The sequence below is a fragment of the Neomonachus schauinslandi genome, chromosome 12 (assembly GCF_002201575.2).
Source record: "Neomonachus schauinslandi chromosome 12, ASM220157v2, whole genome shotgun sequence".
In the NCBI taxonomy this organism is placed as follows: Eukaryota; Metazoa; Chordata; class Mammalia; order Carnivora; family Phocidae; genus Neomonachus; species Neomonachus schauinslandi.
The window spans coordinates 55,448,938-55,468,663 of NC_058414.1; the positions used below are offsets into that span (position 1 = coordinate 55,448,938).

Below are 19,726 nucleotides of genomic sequence, written 5' to 3' on the forward strand. Positions count from 1 at the left end.
AAAGTTAAAGTAACTATTTTAATGTCCTTCTCTACTAATTTGATCATGTTTATCATTTCTGGATCACTCTTAATTGATTTTTCTCCACATTTTAAATTATATTTTCCTGCTTATTTGCATGCCTGGTTATTTTTGATTGGTTGTTATACATTATGAATTTTACCTTGTTGAATGCTTGATATTTTTGTATTCTTAGAAAATTCTTAAACTTTGTTCTAGGCTACTTAAGTTACTTGGGGCAGTTTGATCATTTCAGATCTTGCTTTTTAAGCTTTGTTAGGTACAGTCAGAGCAGGATTAAGTCTGGGGCATAATCCTTCCAACTACTCAGTGCTTCATGAATTATGAGATTTTTCCACTCACCTTGTTGAGAAAAGAAATTATTCCTGACCCTGTATGACCTGCTGATATTACTTATCATGCTGGTTCTTTACCTGACTTAGAGTAGTTTCCTCATACCCATGCACTGATCAGTATAGTCTCCTGAAGAGAGGAGGGAGTGTCCCTCCCTGGAGGGAGTGTTCTGCAATTCGTGAGGGTGCAGCCCTTTCCTCACTGATTACTCTGTTCTGTACACTGTAGCCACCTTGATCTCCCTGGTCGCCCAGCTCATCTCCTCAACTTGGAGACCACACAGGGTCTACTGAGATCCTTCCTTCCTGAGTTGCAACCTGGAAACTTTCTCAGTGCAGTTATCAGGGGCAACTGAATAGTTTCTCTTGTTTGTTTCCATTTTTTAGGGATCACTGACTTCATTGCCTGATGTCTTAAAAAATGTTTTGTCAAATTTTGTCCAGTATTTTAGTTGTTTAAAGTTGGAGAGTCCTTTATTGGTTCATCTTAGTCAGAAGCGGGAGTCATTTTATATTTATTACCATGAGAATTTAATTTTTAAATAGGTGAATCATTTCCATGGTTCAAAATTCAAGAAATATAAATAGGTATTCAATTGAAATTTCTTTTATAATCCACTACAAACCTAGTGCTCACTCCCTATAAGAAACCATTCTGTTAATTTATCTTTCTAGAGTTTCTTTATTCATATGCAAGTAAGTAAAAATTATATATTATTATTCCTGTTCCACCTCCTTTTCAGTGAAAAGCTTACATAGTATATACAGTACTTGGTTTTTTCACTTAAATGTGTATCTTTAGGATCTTTCCTTATTGGTACATAGACTGCTTCTTGACACATTATCACCACCTCCCCACCCTTTTTAATAGCTGCATAGTATTATATTATATAGACTTATCATCATTTATTTAACCAGTTCCATATTATTAAACTATTAGGTTGCTTCCAATCTTTTGCTACTAGGACTAATTTAGTAGTTAATAGTCTTGTACATAAATCATTTTGCATATGTCTGAGCAACATTGCTGTTTAATACATTCCCAGAGGTAGATTAGTAGGTGAGAAGATGTTTGCATTTGTAATTTTGATAGCTATTGTCAAATTGTTCTCCCAAGGGATTGAACCAGATCCTCCACTAGCCTGTTAGGAAAATGCCTATTGGCTCATAGTCCCATCTATAGAATGTTATCAAATATTTGGATTTCTGCTAATGCGGTAGGAAGAAAATATTGTTATAATATAGTTTTAATTCGTATTTCTATTCTGAGTGATGTTGAATATCTCTTGTGTTTAAAAGCCATTTGTACTTCCCATTCTCTGTTCCATCTACTTTAGATTGTCGGTCAGTTTTTTCTTTTAGTGATAAGAATAGGAGATTGAAATACTTTAGTAGGTTGTGTTTAATAACTTCTTAATACTGAATGAACCATTAACATCCACAGTCTATTAGTAAAACACTTTACAATATACTTAGTAAAATAAAATATAATTATACTTAATCTGATCAAATGTCTAATGACTTTAAGGTCATTACAAAATCTTTAGATCAAAGGTTGGGTTAATTGATTTTTCAGACAGAATTTTAAAAGTCAAAGTAAAACCAGGCTAATCTGAATTTTGAGCATGAGAGTAATGTTCTAAAATTAGTTTAATAAATGAAATAATAAGAATTGTTCCCTCTAGAAATGTTTTACATTTGAGAGATGTGTTTTGTTCCGCAAATAATGACATTTACAGAACAATTTGATGGGAATAGGGGAATAATTATTTGAAATTAAACTGTCTCAGAAAATCTCAACTTATGGATACAAAATGTATGTTGTCCCACAGATTAGAATGATAAACACATTCCTGGTTAGATGACAGGATGCTTTTACTATTCATTTGCTGCAACTTTCTTGAGAAGTAAGGAGTATCCAAGTATTTTTTTTTAACTTTGCATACCCATCCTTTTTCTCTGCCTCATCTCAAACACCTCTACCTTTTTGCTTCTATCATTTATAATTTTCAGTTGTTATACCCTATGGACAATTAATGAGGGGAGAGTAGTTACTTTACCAAATGAGTGAAGTAATAAAATGGGCCAGTAGTTTGTTTATATTTTGTTAATTTATTATCAGTTTAAAAGTCTGGCTTTATTTATGCAATGAAAAATATATTTTTAGAGTTGCATCAGTATGGAGAGGCATCCAGCACACATCCGTCAGGTATGATGTCATTCCAGGACATTCTCTGGTATTCTGTTTTTCTGTCTTATCAGCCAACTAAATTTACCTTGAATAATAATTTGGGTTTTCTTTTTCCATTGCCAAAACTTTGAGCTGCATGCCATTTTCAAGTTAGCCAGTTGTCACATTTTAGCAATCTTAATATTGTTTGTATGCTTGCTTTTTAGATATTTCTAAAATTGCATATCAAAAAAAATTTGGGCTTACTGATTTTTTAAATAATAGCCATTTCAAAGTTATTGAAAACATCCTGAATGCTTTCTACCAAAATCATCTAATTGTAAATAACTAAAATTTTGTCACATGTTCCCAAACTTAGTTACTTTTAAATTATTTTAATATGCATCCATCACATTACATTTTACCACACTAATGATATTATGTATCTGCTTGTATTACTTGAATATCTTCTTTGGTTACATTTATAGGAGTATGATAACAATGTTATTTTGACTAATTTTGTGCTTTTCTGCTTGTTAAAGTTTACCTGCTGATCAATGCCAAGTCAATTCTTCAGTAGATAAAATTTGAGTTTTTATAAATATGCATGGAAAAACTTTTAAGAAAGTAATCTGAACTTGCCGTCAAAAACTGAAAATGCTTAACTTATTAGGATTTACATTAAAGTGAATAAGCAAAATATTCCAGTTATTGGAGATAACTAATAGTGGTAATTGGAATACGTTTATTAATAAAACATATTTAAAAGAAATTTGTGTAGTTCAGTGAATTTAAATTGAGAAATAGTTTCAAGACCTTTTCAGTGTTTTTCTTACAGTTAATTTAATGTTAATTATTTAAGTCAGAGCAAGATGATTTCAGAAAAGTGTTTTCCACACAAGTTTTGGTCAGTGTAAATCTGTGTGATCATAAAAAATATATTACCAGTGATGAAAATTGGGTTTTTATTTTTTATTTATTTTTTTAGTTACTAAATATATTTCAGATCTGACTTCAACATGAACTTTCATTGTTTAATTTTGGTTTCTGGGCTCTTTCAAAAAGTACCCCCCCCCCAAAAAAGTCCTATTATATCTGAAATATATGCCTTCAATCAGCTGCATATATTGTTTCTGGGTATTAATCAGAAAGTGGCATTTAATTGAATAAAAATTATGCAGCATTAGTTAGAAAATCATGTGAAAAGATGGGGGAAAGTATAAGAATGATGGAGTAAAATGATTGTCAAACTGTTGGTTTAAGATTAGATATTAAAATAAAAACAAAATTTTAATTGTAGTCCTAATATTTATTTTTTGATGCCAAATTATTAATGTGTAATAACTGATTTTTATTTGAGTGGGAAAATGTGCTTAGTTGAAGTACTAAATAGTCAATTACAATTAAATCACAGTGATTTGAAAAAGATTTCAAAAATCTAGTGACAAATGATACATCTATACTACTTTAAATTGTGCTATGTGTTTTAGGTGTTTGTGAAATGTCATTTTGATTATAATCCATACAATGATAACCTGATACCCTGCAAAGAAGCAGGATTGAAGTTTTCAAAAGGAGAAATTCTTCAAATTGTGAACAGAGAAGATCCAAACTGGTGGCAGGTTAGTATGCTTCTCATAATTTCCTCAACTGCTTTTTTATTTTCAATCTTAGATCTGGCCAATATCTGAATATTCAGGAAGAAGGTATTAGCATTTGTTCCAATGATTTTTCGTGCATGAACAGCTCCTGCTTCATGGCTGCTAATTTTGTGGACAGGAGATCAAATTGAGAGGGAATTTGGGAGTAGCTGTTAATAAATGCAGAATTAACTAGCCTGTGGAGGTATTCCATTGGTTTAGGGATTAGAACAGTTGGTTCTTCCACATGAGTGACTGTAGTACAATATGGTGTTGGGCAAGAACAACTCACTTGGGGTCATCCCTTCTCAGTGTTGTTGTTTAACTAGAAGTCTTTTACTGTGTGTGTAGTAGTGTCTTTCTCTCTTGTCTCCTCGCCCTCTATGTACATTCATGGCAAATAAAACATAATTTCATAAGCTCTTCAATCTGTTTACCTACCTCTCCTCAGTTACTGAGAAATGAAGGTTTGCTTTATGATTAGTGTTAGTTGGTCTTGGATTGAAATCTGTGTATATGGAAAGGGATGTGTGTTATCAACATATTTTCCCCCACTTCATTTTCTAAAGATCTCTGTGATCGTCTTCTTTTTCCTTTCCCCTAATACAGCCTTCAGAACACTCTAGCAGCAGAATTAAGTCTGATTTTGTCATTGTTTACACTGTCTAATACCCACAGTATTCAGAGCTGGAGAAAGTGACAAATCGGAAAGTCTAAAATCCCTTAAACCATCAGAAGAAGAGTCTCATTAAAAAGCAAGGTGTATGGTGGGGGGTGGGAGGGATGGGGTGGCTGGGTGATAGACATTGGGGAGGGTATGTGCTATGGTGAGCGCTGTGAATTGTGCAAGACTGTTGAATCACAGATTTGTACCTCTGAAACAAATAATACATTATATGTTAAAAAAAAAAAAAAAAGAAGAAGAAGGTAGCAGGAGGGGAAGAATGAAGCGGGGGAAATCGGAGGGGTAGACGAACCATGAGAGACGATGGACTCTGAAAAACAAACTGAGGGTTCTAGAGGGGAGGGGGTGGGAGGATGGGTTAGCCTGGTGGTGGGTATTAAAGAGGGCACGTTCTGCATGGAGCACTGGGTGTTATACACAGACAATGAATCATGGAACACTACATCAAAAACTTAATGATGTAATGTATGGTGATTAACATAACAATAAAAATAAAAAAAAAAAACCAAGGTGTATGAGGAAAGGACCCAGGACCTAGCACTAAACTCTAAATTAAATGGAGATATTAGTAACTCAGATTAGCTCTCTTAAGTTATATTGACTTCTAAGGGGGGAATGAATAACAAGGATAAGAATAGTCCTGCTAATGTGTCCTTAAATTTAAATTAAGACATTATTATGCACAAGTACATTATGCAGTGAGAGAACTAAAACATAGGTAAATTAAAAAGAATCCATGATCTCTAGACGTTTCCACTGAACTTCCTAGAACTCTCATCAAAAAACTCTGTGGCTGTTTCCTTCATTGAACTTTTCCAGGAAAATTTTTTTTTTACCCCTTTCTGTGAATGTCGTCTGCTCATTCTGTCACCATTATTTCAGTCTCCTCCTGCATTTGGTGATGTTACTTTAATTCTATTTTTTAGGATTTTAATGGCTAAAAATGATACCAGATTTTTCAGTGCTAGCTGTAAATATAAAAAACCCTAACTTTGTGGGATAAGCCACTAGCAGCCTTTTCTTTAGCCACTATTTTGAAATAGCACTTTTTTGGATTTCAAAACTTAGTTTCTTGACACTAGATGTAGTTATACCTATTTTAAACTTAGGATATTCAGATTCTGTCTCTCTAGTAGGATTAAGGTTGATAGTAAATACCTTACTAAGGGTGCTAATGAAATGTCCTTTAACACATGAAATAGTATTTATCCTTTCTGTTCTTTGACTTAGCATTATAAATAAAAAGTTGTAGTAATTTAAAGATCCTATATACCTTTGCGTTTTGGTCCCAAAATTTTGATACCAGATGGCAGATTGATTAGGTGCCAATTGATTCCTTAGTGCTAAAGTGTTTAAATATCTTAACTGACAGCACCATGAATTGAAATCTCAAGGTCAGTTTTGAAGAGCAAATGTGATATATTTCTACTGACTATTGCTATTGTCCTACTTATTAAGATAAGGTCTCAAATTTTGATCACTGAGATATATAATTCATTAATTTGATTCTAGGCTAGCCATGTAAAAGAGGGAGGAAGCGCTGGTCTCATTCCAAGCCAGTTCCTGGAAGAGAAGAGAAAGGCATTTGTTAGAAGAGACTGGGACAATTCAGGTGATGAGCTCAACACAATGCATAACAAGTAGTCCTTTGTGGTCACCTTTCTTTTCCTCTTTCATCTGAATCAGCAAATGAATTTATTTAAACTATATCTAAAATTAATCCATCCCGTCTACTTTGTTGTATCGCTCTCAAAAGTAAACTTTTTGATCCCTGTCTGCCACCTGCTGGTACAGTATCAGAATTTAGTGGCTCAACTCACTTCTGCCCCCTTCTGCTTTGTAGGACACAACACTGGAAAGGTAATTCTCCCACCCCTATAGAATACCACAGGGCAGTTTTTATCATATTCTGACATACTGTTTTAACTTACATTTGTCTTGTCACCCTTCAGGACCTTTTTGTGGAACCATAAGTAGCAAAAAAAAGAAAAAGATGATGTATCTCACAACCAGAAATGCAGGTATGTTTTAAATACTTTTTGAAAAGTCCAAGTGAGGTAGCTTTATATCATTAATTAATGAGGCATAAACTCTAAATATATAATTTTAAATGAAAGTAATTCATATTAATACCCAATTGTAAGGGGCTGTCACTTGAACACGTGGTACAATATAATATGAAGACATTATTTTAATTTTGATATTGTATATACTCATACTGTCACCAGAGGGTTTTATTTATGAGTATAGTTTACAATAAAATGATTGGTTAGGATTTATGCTTATATTAATGAAAGAACTATGTTATTAAAAATATTCAGAGAACTTTGATGACAGTTTATGTATCATTTCTAAAGAAGTGCCTTTAGGAAGATACTAAAAGAGTTATGATTAAGGACAACTATATTCTACCTTAACATTGTCCATGATACTTTTGGGAAAATAGTACTGGACCAAACAAATCTTAGTCTTTTCTTAGATTTTTACTGTCTTAAATCTTTTAGACTTAAAGAAAGATAAATATGACAGCTACCATAGTTATTCTTTTCAGTTCTAGAGGCTGATAGGCATGAAATGCAGCTCTTTGAGAAGGCCTTCTGAAAGGAATTGACAATTTTAAAGTACTTTCTAGACTTCAGAGCTGCCTCTTACCCTGGTTATAAACTAAATAGCACACTATAAAGGAAATAATATTTAATAATAATAAAATAAGGGGAAAATAGACTCTCCTTTAATATTGGTTTAATCTTCTGTGGAGAAATTATGCAAAGAAAGAGTTGCTGTTCAGATAATAACCTAAGGAAGGAGTGTTATTACTGCAGATTTAGAGTTATAACCCTAATAACAGGTAATATACTATTTCAAATCCCCTTTGGCCGTATTATTCATTAAATATATGTCTGTATAGCTTTCTTGCAAAATAGAAAACTTATAATTTTCTCATTGACTAAGATTTAATTTTGGAATGTGTTTTGACTGAAAATAGTTTGGCTCCAACATTTTATACATAAATTCATAATCTTAAAATTTAATTGTCAGTATGTTTGTATGCATTTTATTAATCAAGCTGGTATTTGCTGAGTCAATACACAGGATTTATTCATTTATATTATTGGAAGGGCATACTCATTCTGTGGGACTTATTTAAGCAGCCACACTAGGTATATTACCGTCTTTTATATGTGATACACACTAGTTGGCCGAACAAATTACATGAGGTAATTTGCAGTTTGATTATATATATTAAAGTAATTATTTTTACTGATGAATTGGTAAGAAAGGTTTTAATGGATAGATTATATGATAAAGCACAGGCATTTTCTAGCTTAGACAAATTTTTAAGGGCAAATGGATGGAAGCAGATGTTTAAATCAAGATAAAAAATAGTTTATTGTACTTCACCAAATTTGTAAAAACAAATCCGATAGTGAGTACAATTCAAGTGGTATTTACCTGTCAGACAACCAAGCCCTTATTGAACAGAATTGCAGAGGTTTTTCATCCATCTAAAAGATAACTGAATATGATGACTTTCCATTTCCTTTTACATTTAGAATTTGATCGTCATGAAATCCAAATATACGAGGAGGTAGCCAAAATGCCTCCCTTCCAGAGAAAAACATTGGTATTGATAGGAGCTCAAGGTGTGGGACGAAGAAGCTTGAAAAACAGGTTCATAGTGTTGAATCCCACTAGATTTGGAACTACAGTGCCATGTAAGTTTTCTCTCTTTGCTTTTTAAACGGCATCAAAGAGTAGGGTGAGGCAGATTATTATTTTTGTTCCCAAATAATTTTTGATTATGCCAGTGGAAATGAACAAGCAGAAGATACTGAGGAACTCAGTGACTCTACAGCTGTCTTGAAATAGTGCTATAGCCCTGTTGGCTTGCTGCCCGGTGGCAGTTGCTTCTCCAAACTCTAGTCCAGAAATGTTTGTTAAATGCAAGTGTTACGGGGCGCCTGGGTGGCTCAGTCAGTTAAGCAGCTGGCTTCGGCTTAGGTCGTGATCCCAGGGTTCTGGGATCGAGTCCCGCATCGGGCTCCCTGCTCAGTGGAGAGCCTGCTTCTCCCTCTCCTTCTGCCTGCTGCTCTGCCTACTTGTGCTCTCTCTCTCTCTCTGCCAAATAAATAAATAAAATCATTTTTTAAAAATAAATAAATAAATGCAAGTGTTAGGGGTTGTGGCAAAATCAGCATTAACTTTGTATTTTTTGTACAGCTGTTCATCTGAAGAGTGTTTTTTTGTTTGTTTGTTTGTTTGTTTACTCATTTTCGTGTAAAGAAAAGAGGGAGACCTGCTGGATCCTAAGACCCCTCAGTGTGGCCATCCCTTTGTGAATTTTGTACAGGTCATTAACCTGATTTTTGATAGTGCATCAACAGCAATTCATATTCCTGAGCAGGCAGCATTAATCAAAGTCACAAAGGTTGACATATAAAATAAAAATAATACTGATGAGAAGTATAACCATTAAATTAACCAAACATTCATTTTATGATCTTTGCATTCTTTCCCTGTTTGCATATTTATATGGAAAATTAAATAATGATGTCAGAAGTGTGCTTGATAAGAATGGAATCACATCAAGGAGTTAGATGATGTCATAGACTTGTTATAAGGACTAATATACATAGCCAGCATTGTCTTTATAACCCCTTTCTGTGCTTCTACTGCTGACCAAGCCCCCTTTTGATTAACAGTATTTCTTTAGGTATATTAATGCCATTAAGCTGTTCTGAGTTAATTCTTAGCCTAATGTCATTCCATCTCTTCTAGATGAATTTTAGAGTTTCTCAAAACATCTAGTATGTTTTGAGGTTTAATTTTCAGTGAGTAATCTCATTGCTGAAATTTTTATGGATTGGTTGGGAGAGTAGTAACCATGTGCTATTTGTAATTCCTTCAGGGTAAGGCCTTGGATTCCATTGTAGGCACTGTAAGTCACTAAATTCAGACAAATACTGGTCAAATAGCTGAGAAAATCTCATTGTGACCTAAGTATTTTAAAGTATTTTGTTTCTTATTTTTATCAAGTTAATACATGTACAGTACTTTAATCAAGTAGTTCTTAAAGATATGTAATAGAAAAATTAACTGCCAGGGTGCCTGGGTGGCTCAGTCGTTAAGCGTCTGCCTTCGGCTCAGGTCATGATCCCAGGGTCCTGGGATCAAGCCCCGCATCGGGCTCCCTGCTCAGCAGGAAGCCTGCTTCTCCCTCTCCCACTCCCTCTGCTTGTGTTCCCTCTCTTGCTGTATCTCTCTGTGTCAAATAAATAAATTTAAAAAAGAAAAAGAAAAATTAACTGCTTATATTGCTGTACCCCACCTTTGGCCTACTTACCAGAAACAGTTGCTTTTCATGTTTGTTGCTCTTTATTTTGGTGGTCTTCCATATTTCTTATTAATGTCATCATTCTGCAGTTTCTTGCTTTATCCAGTGTAAGCTTATCTGTTGACTTCCTGACTCTCTTCCCAATATAAAAATAAGTCTAGTTTCAGTTCATTGAATTTTACTTTCTTGAACAGCTTCTCCCTCTCCTTCCATCTAGCAATTGATGGAGTTCCTTTTTTCTTCCTGTCTTTACCTTAATTTTATATGTGTATGTGTATAATTTTATTTTAAACCAAAGACTCATCCAGTAAGTTGTGTTTATTTTCTTGGAGACCTCTGTCTCAGAACCATAGATCTTCCTGCTTCGGTGAGGACAAGACGCTCTCCATTCTGGCTGCCCCACTGTTAACATGGGAGTGTTTCCCTTCGTTGTTCTCCTGGGTTGACAGCAACCTTGTTATGCTGGAAATAGCCTCTTGTAACATCACAAGAAATGGTGTATGAGATATAATTTATTTATCTTTGTATTTGAAGATGTATATTTTCTGTCCTATATTTGATTGCTTGACGAAGAATAGAAATTCGAGATTGTAAAACTCAAAAGATGTTACTCTTGAATCCAGTTCTGTTGAGGCAAGTGCCTTTGTAATCTTTGTTCTTTCATACGTGACCTTATTTTTCTTTCACAGAAATTCAGTGTCTTTTGTTTGTTTCATTTTGTTGTTTTTCAGTATTTTGAAATTTAATAATGATGTGCCTTCATGTACATCTTTTTTTATTCATTGTGCTGATGATCAGTGGCTCTTGAGACTAGAGATTCATTGTCCTTCAATTCTGGAAAATTATTATTTCTTGGATGATTTCTCCATGTTCTCTCTGTTCACTTTTTCTGGAATCTCTGTTGGCTGGATGTTGAGCATCCTGGATTCATCTTCTCAATGTCTCTCTCTCTCTCTCTCTCTCTTTTAATCATGTTGTCTATCCCTTTATCTTTTTATTCTACTCTTTAAAAGATTACATTGAGTTCTTTATTTTCTCTTCCATCAATGCTTTACCATGAGTAATCTTACTTTCCAGTTTTTTTCTGTTTGTTTATGGGGGCTATATTTTATGTATCTCCAAGAATAGTAAATAGTGTTTTGGGTTTTTTTTTTTCAGTTTTATCTATAGCTGAATTACCTCTGCTTTCCTCCAGGTTACTTTTTCCGTTTATGGTATGTTTGTGTTTTCCCTTTTATGCTAGAGGATTTTTTTCTTTTATGTACTGATCCTTGGCTGTACATCCCTACTTAAGTGTTAAAACTGGTTGGAAGCCCCGTGTACTTGAGCAGGTCTTGGCAACTGGCTGAGCTTTATTTTATGAGATGACAAGGAGACAGCTGTTTTGTTGGAGGAGCCAAAAAGTTGGCATAAAATATTTTTGGGGGGAGCCATTAAATTTTCCAGAGAAGAGTTTTCAGATATCCCCCCTGCTGAGTCTGTTCTCTAACAAGATGAAGAGGGAGAAGGTATAGATTAACTTTCTCCGTATGCATAATTATACCCCCCCCCCTCCAGTTTTTAGCTCCTTGCTTCAAAGTCCTAAATCTCTTCAGTGTTCTGGGGATAAAGTAGTCCTACTCTGATCCATAACTCTCTAACACTTTATAGCTTATTCTTCCTTAATTTCCTTCAATAATATTTGTAGTTTTCAGTGTACAAGTCGTATGCTTTTTTTTATCAAATTTATTCCTAAGTATTTAAATTTTCCTAATTTCCTTTTCACATTGTTCAAGTGTATAGAAATACACCTGATTTATTTTTTTTTAAGATTTTTTTTATTTTATTATTTGAGAGAGAGAGAGAGAGAGCCTGAGCGGGGAGGAAAGAAGCAGTTTCCCTGCTGAGCAAGGAGCCAGATGCAGGGCTCAATCCCAGGACCTTGGGATCACGACCTGAGCTGAAGGCAGGCACTTAACTGACTGAGCCACCCAAGCACCCCAAAATACACCTGATTTTTGTGCATTAATCTTGTATCCTTTAACCTTGCTGAACTCATTTATTTGTTGTAATTTTTTTGCAAATTTCTCGGGATTTTCCATACACAAAATCATGTTACCTGCAAATAGAGACAGTTTTCCTTATTCCTTTAAACTGGGTGCCATTTATTTCTTTTTCTTGTCTAACTGCCCTGATTAGAATCTCCACTGCAGTGTGGAAGTGTCAAAAGTGGACATCCTTGTCTTGTTCATGATCTTAGAGAGATACTGTTCAGTCTTTCATCACTAAGTATGATGTTAACTGTGAGTTTTTTTGTAGATAACCTTCATTAGGTTGGAGAAATTCTCTTCTACTCCTAGTTCATTGACTTTTATCATGAGAAGGTACTGTATTTTACCAAATGTTTTTTTCTTTGTTTATTGAGATGACAACATGATTTTTTGTTTTTTATTCTTTTACGTTCATTGTGTTCCTGTGTTCCTAAATCCCATTTAGCCGTGGTTTATGATCCTTTTTATATGCTTCTAGAATCAGTTTGCTAGTATTTTGTTGAGTATTTGTACAGCTATATTCATAAGAGATACTGGTCCATAGATTTCATTTCTTATGATGTTGCTAATGTTGATAATTGTGGTAATACTGGACTTACGGACTGAGTTGGGAAGTGTTCCTTTCACTTTGATTTTTTGGAAGAGTTTGTAAAGGATTGATGTTAATTCTTCTTTAAATGTTTCATAGAGTTTACCCCCTCTTGAAGCCATTTGATCCCAGGGTTATTTTTATCGGAGGTTTTGATTATTGATTTAATCTTGTTATTTGTTATAAGTCTTCTAAGGCTTTCTGTTTCTTTTTAATGGGTTTCAGAATTTCTGCAGCACCCATGGGAATATCCCCTCTTTTATTTCTGATTTTAGTAATTTGAGTTCTCTCTCTTCTTTTCTTGGTCAGTCTTCCTAAAGATTTGTCAATGTTGGTGTTCTTTCAAGAAACCAACATTTGCTTTTGTTGATTTCCTATATTGGTTTTCTGTTCTCTGTTTAATTAATTTCTGTTATAGTCCTTATTATTTCCTTCTTTCTCTGGGTTTAGTTTGCTATTTTTCCATTTTATTTAGGTGGAATGTTAGGTTATTGGATTGAGAGCTTCATTTTTAAAAGGCATTTGCAGCTATAAAGTTCCCTAAAAACAACTGCGTTAGCTACATCTCATAATTTTTGGTATTGTGTCTTTGTTTTCATTCATCTCAAAGAATTTTCTCATTACATTTGTGATTTCCTATTTGACCTATTGGTTGTTTAAGAGCATATTGTTTTATTTCCACATATTTTTGCATTTCCCAAGTTTCTTCTGTTACTGATTTCCAGTTCATTCCATTGTGGTCAAAGAACGTTGTATGATTATACTTTTTTAAAACTCATTGAGACTTTCTTTATAACCTCAGGTATGGTCCATTTGGGAGAATGTTCCAGGTATACTTGGGAAGGATGGGTATTATGCTACCATTGGGTGGAGTCTTCTACAGATGTGTTAGGTCTAGTTGGTTTATAGTATTGTTCAACCTTTTATTTCCTTGTTGATCTCCTGCCTATTTGTTCTATCCATTATTTGAAAGTGTGGTATTGAAGTCTCCAAATATTATTGTTGACTTAGTTATTTCTCCCTTCAATCAGTTTTTGCAGCATGTGTGTTGGGAATTCTGTTGTTAGATGCATCTAAATTTGTATCTTTTTAAATCTTTTTGATGGATTGACACTCCTTTGTCTCTAGTAACGTTTTTGTCTTTAAGTTTATTTTATGTGATATATGTATAGCCACTCCAGGTCTGTTTATATGGGGTATTTTTTAGTCCTTTTGCTTTCAACCTGCTGATGCCTTTGAATCTGAAATGTGTCTTTTGGGCACAGCCGTCATGGGTCATGGTTTTTTGTTTAAATCCATTCTGCCAGTCTCTGCCTTTTAGTTGGAGTATTTTATCCACTTAAAGTAAATGTCCCTCACCATGGGTTTACCTGCTTGTTTCCCCATGATTAGGTTCAGGTCATGCATTATTAGAAAAATATAAATCATGTTTTATCCTTCTCTGAACATTACATAGTAGGTCCATCTTGTCAGTTTGTCCCATTACTGATGATGTTAACTTTGATTATTGATTTAGGGCATGTCTGATAGATTTCTTCACTGTAAAAGGTAACTTTTCTTCTATTTGTCATTAATAAGTAATCTGTTCAAAGATACTTTGAAACTGTGTAAGTATTCTCCTCAGCAAACTTCTACCCAATTGTTTTAGCATCCATCAGTAATTCATTAATTTAAAATCTTTTCTTGAATTTGGGGAAACAGCTACCAGGCCACTAAAATCCTTTCTTACATTGACTACGTATTCACTTCCTAGTATCCTTGCAGTTAGGTTATTTGATTAATTTGTTTCTGGCAAGTATATAACTAAGTGGTTTGTTGGATGGCTGAGCTCTTCGGGAGTACAAACAGGAAAGACTTTTATTTTCATCTAACGGCTGACTTCATCCATGCTCTGTCACATCTTCTTTCCCTCTACTTTTCCCTCAGTCCCCTAGAAGATTCTGTAACCTTCCAGTCACTTTCAGGTATAAGAACTGTGTCATTTTGCTAAATAAGACTTTATTTTGGGTGTTTAAAAAAAAAAAAAAAAAGGCTACTCCAATTCAAAACTTCAGTTTTGCATCCAGTTCACTGTTTCTCCCTTCCTCACAACTCATTCCTGATACTTGGCTTAGGACCTATATTGTGAGGGGAAGAGTATAGTTTGTTTTATTACTCTCCCTTCATATCCTGCTCTGCTACTTCTGGTTTTCAGGGTCGGGGCAGGAAGAAGTGGGGTTCAAGGGCTGTCATGTAAAATCTTGCCTTTTGGAGACTGGAGTTCTTTATGTCACAAATGTCTCTTCATTGAGGCCTATTTGTAGGTTCTTTGGAGACTCTGTAGAGATCTCCATACTTTGCCATTCCCTGGCCAGGGTATTATGATTTCCAGCTGTCCCCTTGAGACCAATGCCAAGCTCCAATCCCATACTTCATATTCTCTTTTGCTTGGTTCTCTACCCTTCATTCTGTCTTTCTGTGCAGGATACCTTCAGTACAGTTCAGCCAGGCTATCTTTTGAATACACAAACACAGACACACACACACACACCCCACAGGAAACTCATTCTTGCTTTGCCAAACAGTGGGAGTACAAATCACCCTGCTGCCACAATATGTCATCATGGGTTTTCAGAATTCATCAGGGAGAATCATTTTACCATGGGGTAAAGGAAAAGAAAATAAAGCATTCTGCCCTGAACCTACAATTCATAACCTCAGTGACTCCTTTCCGAGTATATATAAGATAGAGGTAGGTGGACAGATGATCCTAGGACCAAGTTGGCCACTTTTTAGTAAACTCTGAAAGAGGAGGCTATAAATCCTTGGCATTTTAGCTTCTACTTGGGACTTGAGGATTACTGTGAGACTGCAAAAAGAAAAAAGAAAAAAAAAAACCTTATTCAGTGTTCTGTTTATAAATACAAGGAACACAATTAAAAAACTTGTAATTATAGAACTATGACCATATTATTCATATAAAAATTTCCATAGTTTTTCTCCTACTTAACACACTGGTCTTTCTTTTCTTCAGATTCCTCAAACTTATCCTTCACACCTTTTTGTTCTTGTTGGTCCCTCAGTGTGGAACACTCTGCCTTCCAGATCTTCAGATGCTTGAATTTTTCTTTTTATTCAGATCTCACCTTCTCAGAGGCCTTTACTGACCATTCCATCTAAAGTAGCCTTCCCAGTACCTAGTGGTTATGTTTTAGCACTTAAATTCTTATTTTTTATTTGACTACTCACCTATTTCCACATTCAAGAATATGTCCCACGAGAACAGAGAGCTGCTCTGTCTTTTGTACTTCTGTAGACCCAGAATCTAGAATAGGGTCTGGCACATAGGATATACCCAAGAAATATTTGATGAATAAATGAATGAACATTATATCATGAGCTTTTTCTTCACAAGTCACTGTCATATGTTTTATGTAAATATTAATCCTACAACAACAATAAAACAAACAACCCAATTCAGAAATGGGTGAAGAACTTGAATAGACATTTCTCCAAAGAAGATCTACAAATGGCCAATAAGCAGATAAAAAGATGCTGAACATCACTGATCATTAGGGAAATGCAAATCAAAACCCCAGTGATATACCACTTTAAACCCATTAGGAGATTATACATTTTTTTTTTTTTTAAGATTTTTTATCTACTTATTTGACACAGAGACAGTGAGAGAGGGAACACAAGCAGAGGGAGTGGGAGAGGGAGAAGCAGGCTCCCCACAGAGCAGGGAGCCTGATGCGGGTCTGTATCCCAGGACCCTGGGATCATGACCTGAGCCGAAGGCAGACGCTTCATGACTGAGCCACCCAGGCACCCTGAGATTATACATTTAAAAAAATAGATAATAACAAGTACTGGCAAAGATGTAGAGATAGTAGAACACTTGTATATTACTGATGGGAATGTAAAATGGTATACTTCTATGGAAAACAGTATAGCAGTTCCTCAGAAAAATAAACATAGCATTACATATGATCTAGCAATTCAACTTATAGGTATATACCCAAAAGAATTGAAAGCAGGGACTGAGATATTTGTACATGAATATTCATAGCATTATTTACAATAGCCAAAAAGATAGAAATAGTTCAAATGTCCATCAGTGCATAAATGGGTAAACTAAGTTGTATGTACAGGCAGTGGAATATTATTCAACCTTAAAAAAGAATGAAATTCTGATCCATGCTGTAATATGGATGAACCTTGAAAACATTATGCTGAATGAAATAAGCTAGACACAAAAGGACAGATATTGTACAATTCCATTTATATGAGGTACCTAGAATAATAAAATTCATAGAGACAGAAAGTGGAGTAGTGGTTACCAGGGCCTAGGAGAGAGTGTAATGGGAAGTCAGTGTTTAATGGACACAGAGTTTCAGTTTGGGATGATGAAAAGGTCTGGAAATGGATAGTGGTGATGTTGCACAACGATATGAATGTACTTAATGCCACTGAATTGTGTACTTAAAAATGGTTAAAATGATCAATTTTATCATAAACCTTTTAAAAAAGTTAATAACTTCTTAATATTCTGGCATATAAGTATAGTGTTATTGCCTATTTATATGATTTGGATAGTTATGTTTGTTATCAGAGATGATGAAGTGTGTATATATAAATCTCAAATATGAAATTATTAGATCAAAAAATATATATAGATGTCTCAGTTTCTTGATTTCTTAGTGCCAAATTAATTTCTAGAAAGATACACTGTTTTGCCTTTCAGCAGTAAATAAATATTTTAGTGAGGATTCAAATCTGAATTTTTATATAGAAAGATTTAGGTATATCCATACATCAGGGTAACTCACTTTTTCATATAATGTAGGTGTGTTTTACTTCTCTTTAAATCATTCACATTTATGTAGCATCTAGCTTTTTTTTTTTAAGTCAGAGAATCAACACAAAAAAGAAACACTGCAAAAGTGTGACAGGTTTGCCTAATTCCTGATACGTAGTAGTGTGCTGCATATTGTCAGGTGGTATGAATAAGGAAGTCAGTCTCATAAGGAGGAGGTAAATGCTGGCATTGTGTTAAATGGATTTTTCTTGTGTCTCCTGGGTGGGCTCAGTCAGTTAAGTGTCTGTCTTCAGCTTGGGTCATGGTCCTGGGGTCCTGGGATCCAGCCCCATGTCTGGCTCCCTGCTCAGTGGGGAGGCTGCTTCTCCCTTTCTCTTTGCCCCTCTCCCTTCCTTGTGCTCTTTCTGTTCTTTCTCTCTCTCAAATCAAATCTTAAATAGATTTTCCTTTATATATTATTAAATGATCCTAAAATAGAAAAAATTATTAATCCAGGGGGATAGGCTACCTTATGAATCAAGTTTGCTTTTTAACATTGATGTCTTGAGTTTAATTAATAAAAAAAGTTACTTTGTTGTTTCCTCATAATTTGAAGAGCTATAACAATTTAGAATTTTGCCATAATGATTAAATTCTAAGAAATCACATTATTTGCTTAGCATATAAACCTAAGAAATGAGTTGTAGTGAAGCTACCCTATTCTAATTTCTCTGTCCTAAGAATGGAAAGGGAATTAAATATATGACAATATAGTTTTTGGGTTTTGATTTTTGTTTTGCCTTGCTTTCTTTGAGTTTTCATTAGAGAATGAGATTGTAGTTAAAATTCACTTGTAAACTAGGGACGTTTGGGTGGCTCAGTCAGTTAAGCATCCGACTCTTAATTTCACTCAGGTCATGATCCCAACTCAGGTTGTGGGATCTAGTCCTGTGTCAGGCTCTGCACTTAGCACGGAGTCTGCTTGAGCTTCTCTCTCCCTCTCCCCCCACCATTCATATTCACGCTCACTCTTTCTCTCTCTCTAAATAGATAAATAAAATCTTTTAAAATTTTTTGCTTGTAAACTAAAAACATTTTGCCAAAAATTAAGATCCCCTCAACATGCAGGTGGTGATGGGGGCAATATGTGTGCCCATACATATTTATTTCAAGCAGCACATTCCCATATATGGTTTCATTGTAGAGCTTCACCAAAAAACCGTACTCTTCTAAAATTATATTCACAGATATTGAGCCAAGTCCTAGTATGTATTTATTTGGGGAGTTTAAAATTGCCTTAGACATTTTATCATACCACCTTTAGTGAATAATTTCAGAAACCCTGGACATCACACATTTTTTAATATGAAAATGCATCATAGCATCTTGAATGTCTTTAGTTACTTTATATATGGTCTCCACAATTGTCTGGGATGATCACCCTAAAGGCTGAGCCACAAAACAACAGGGGAAGAAAAGGAGTCCTGTTGTGCCTAATGATCTCATTTATGAATTAGACTCTTATTATTGAGCTTGAATTTCAAGTTCATTCTGTTCTTATAAAAGTTTTCTTGATGTGCTATGCTTATTACACATAGTCAAAATATTGTCAACTTTTGATCTGGATTACTTCTTAATTGCATGTGCTTAATGATTTCATCAGATATTCTACATGTATAAGTATTTGATTTTATATCTGAGCTAACCAAAATGGTTAAGGCTAAACTGTAAGATACCATACACACACACAAATTACTTTTCTTCTTCCAAGCCAGTGTTTACAAATTTGTAGAGAGTACCTAACTACATCTTTGCAACAGTTTGAAAGAGAATTTCCTTTCCTATGCTAGCCCAAGTTGCAAAGGAGTTGTATATCTCTGGAAGTACTCAGAACTAAGCTATCAGACAAAAATGATCTTTTAAATTTTGACTTGGTCTGTTTACTGTTATTCTCTCAGAAAAAAAAAATACTTTAGGTTAGAGTAGAGGAAGTTAATAGAACATAATGACATCAAGTGTGGCTAGATCCACCACCAAGTTGCAGAACAGAACAGTTCACATTTCAGAATATCAATAAGCAAGAGGCTAGAAGAAGGTTTGGTGTTAGGGTGAGGAGAAAGGGATAGATAATTGGTGGGTAAAAC

At 34.6% G+C, this 19,726-nt stretch overlaps 1 protein-coding gene across 1 annotated transcript in view; it reads left to right on the forward strand.

The window, feature by feature from the left end:
- Nucleotides 1-19,726, forward strand: part of PALS2 (protein associated with LIN7 2, MAGUK p55 family member) — a 47,233-nt gene that overhangs the window by 18,054 nt on the left and 9,453 nt on the right. The window contains exons 4-7 of the mRNA XM_044920066.1: nt 4,014-4,145; nt 6,361-6,460; nt 6,801-6,869; nt 8,403-8,564. Of these exons, the coding sequence (XP_044776001.1) occupies nt 4,014-4,145; nt 6,361-6,460; nt 6,801-6,869; nt 8,403-8,564 (463 nt within the window). The remainder of the gene's footprint in view (nt 1-4,013; nt 4,146-6,360; nt 6,461-6,800; nt 6,870-8,402; nt 8,565-19,726) is intronic.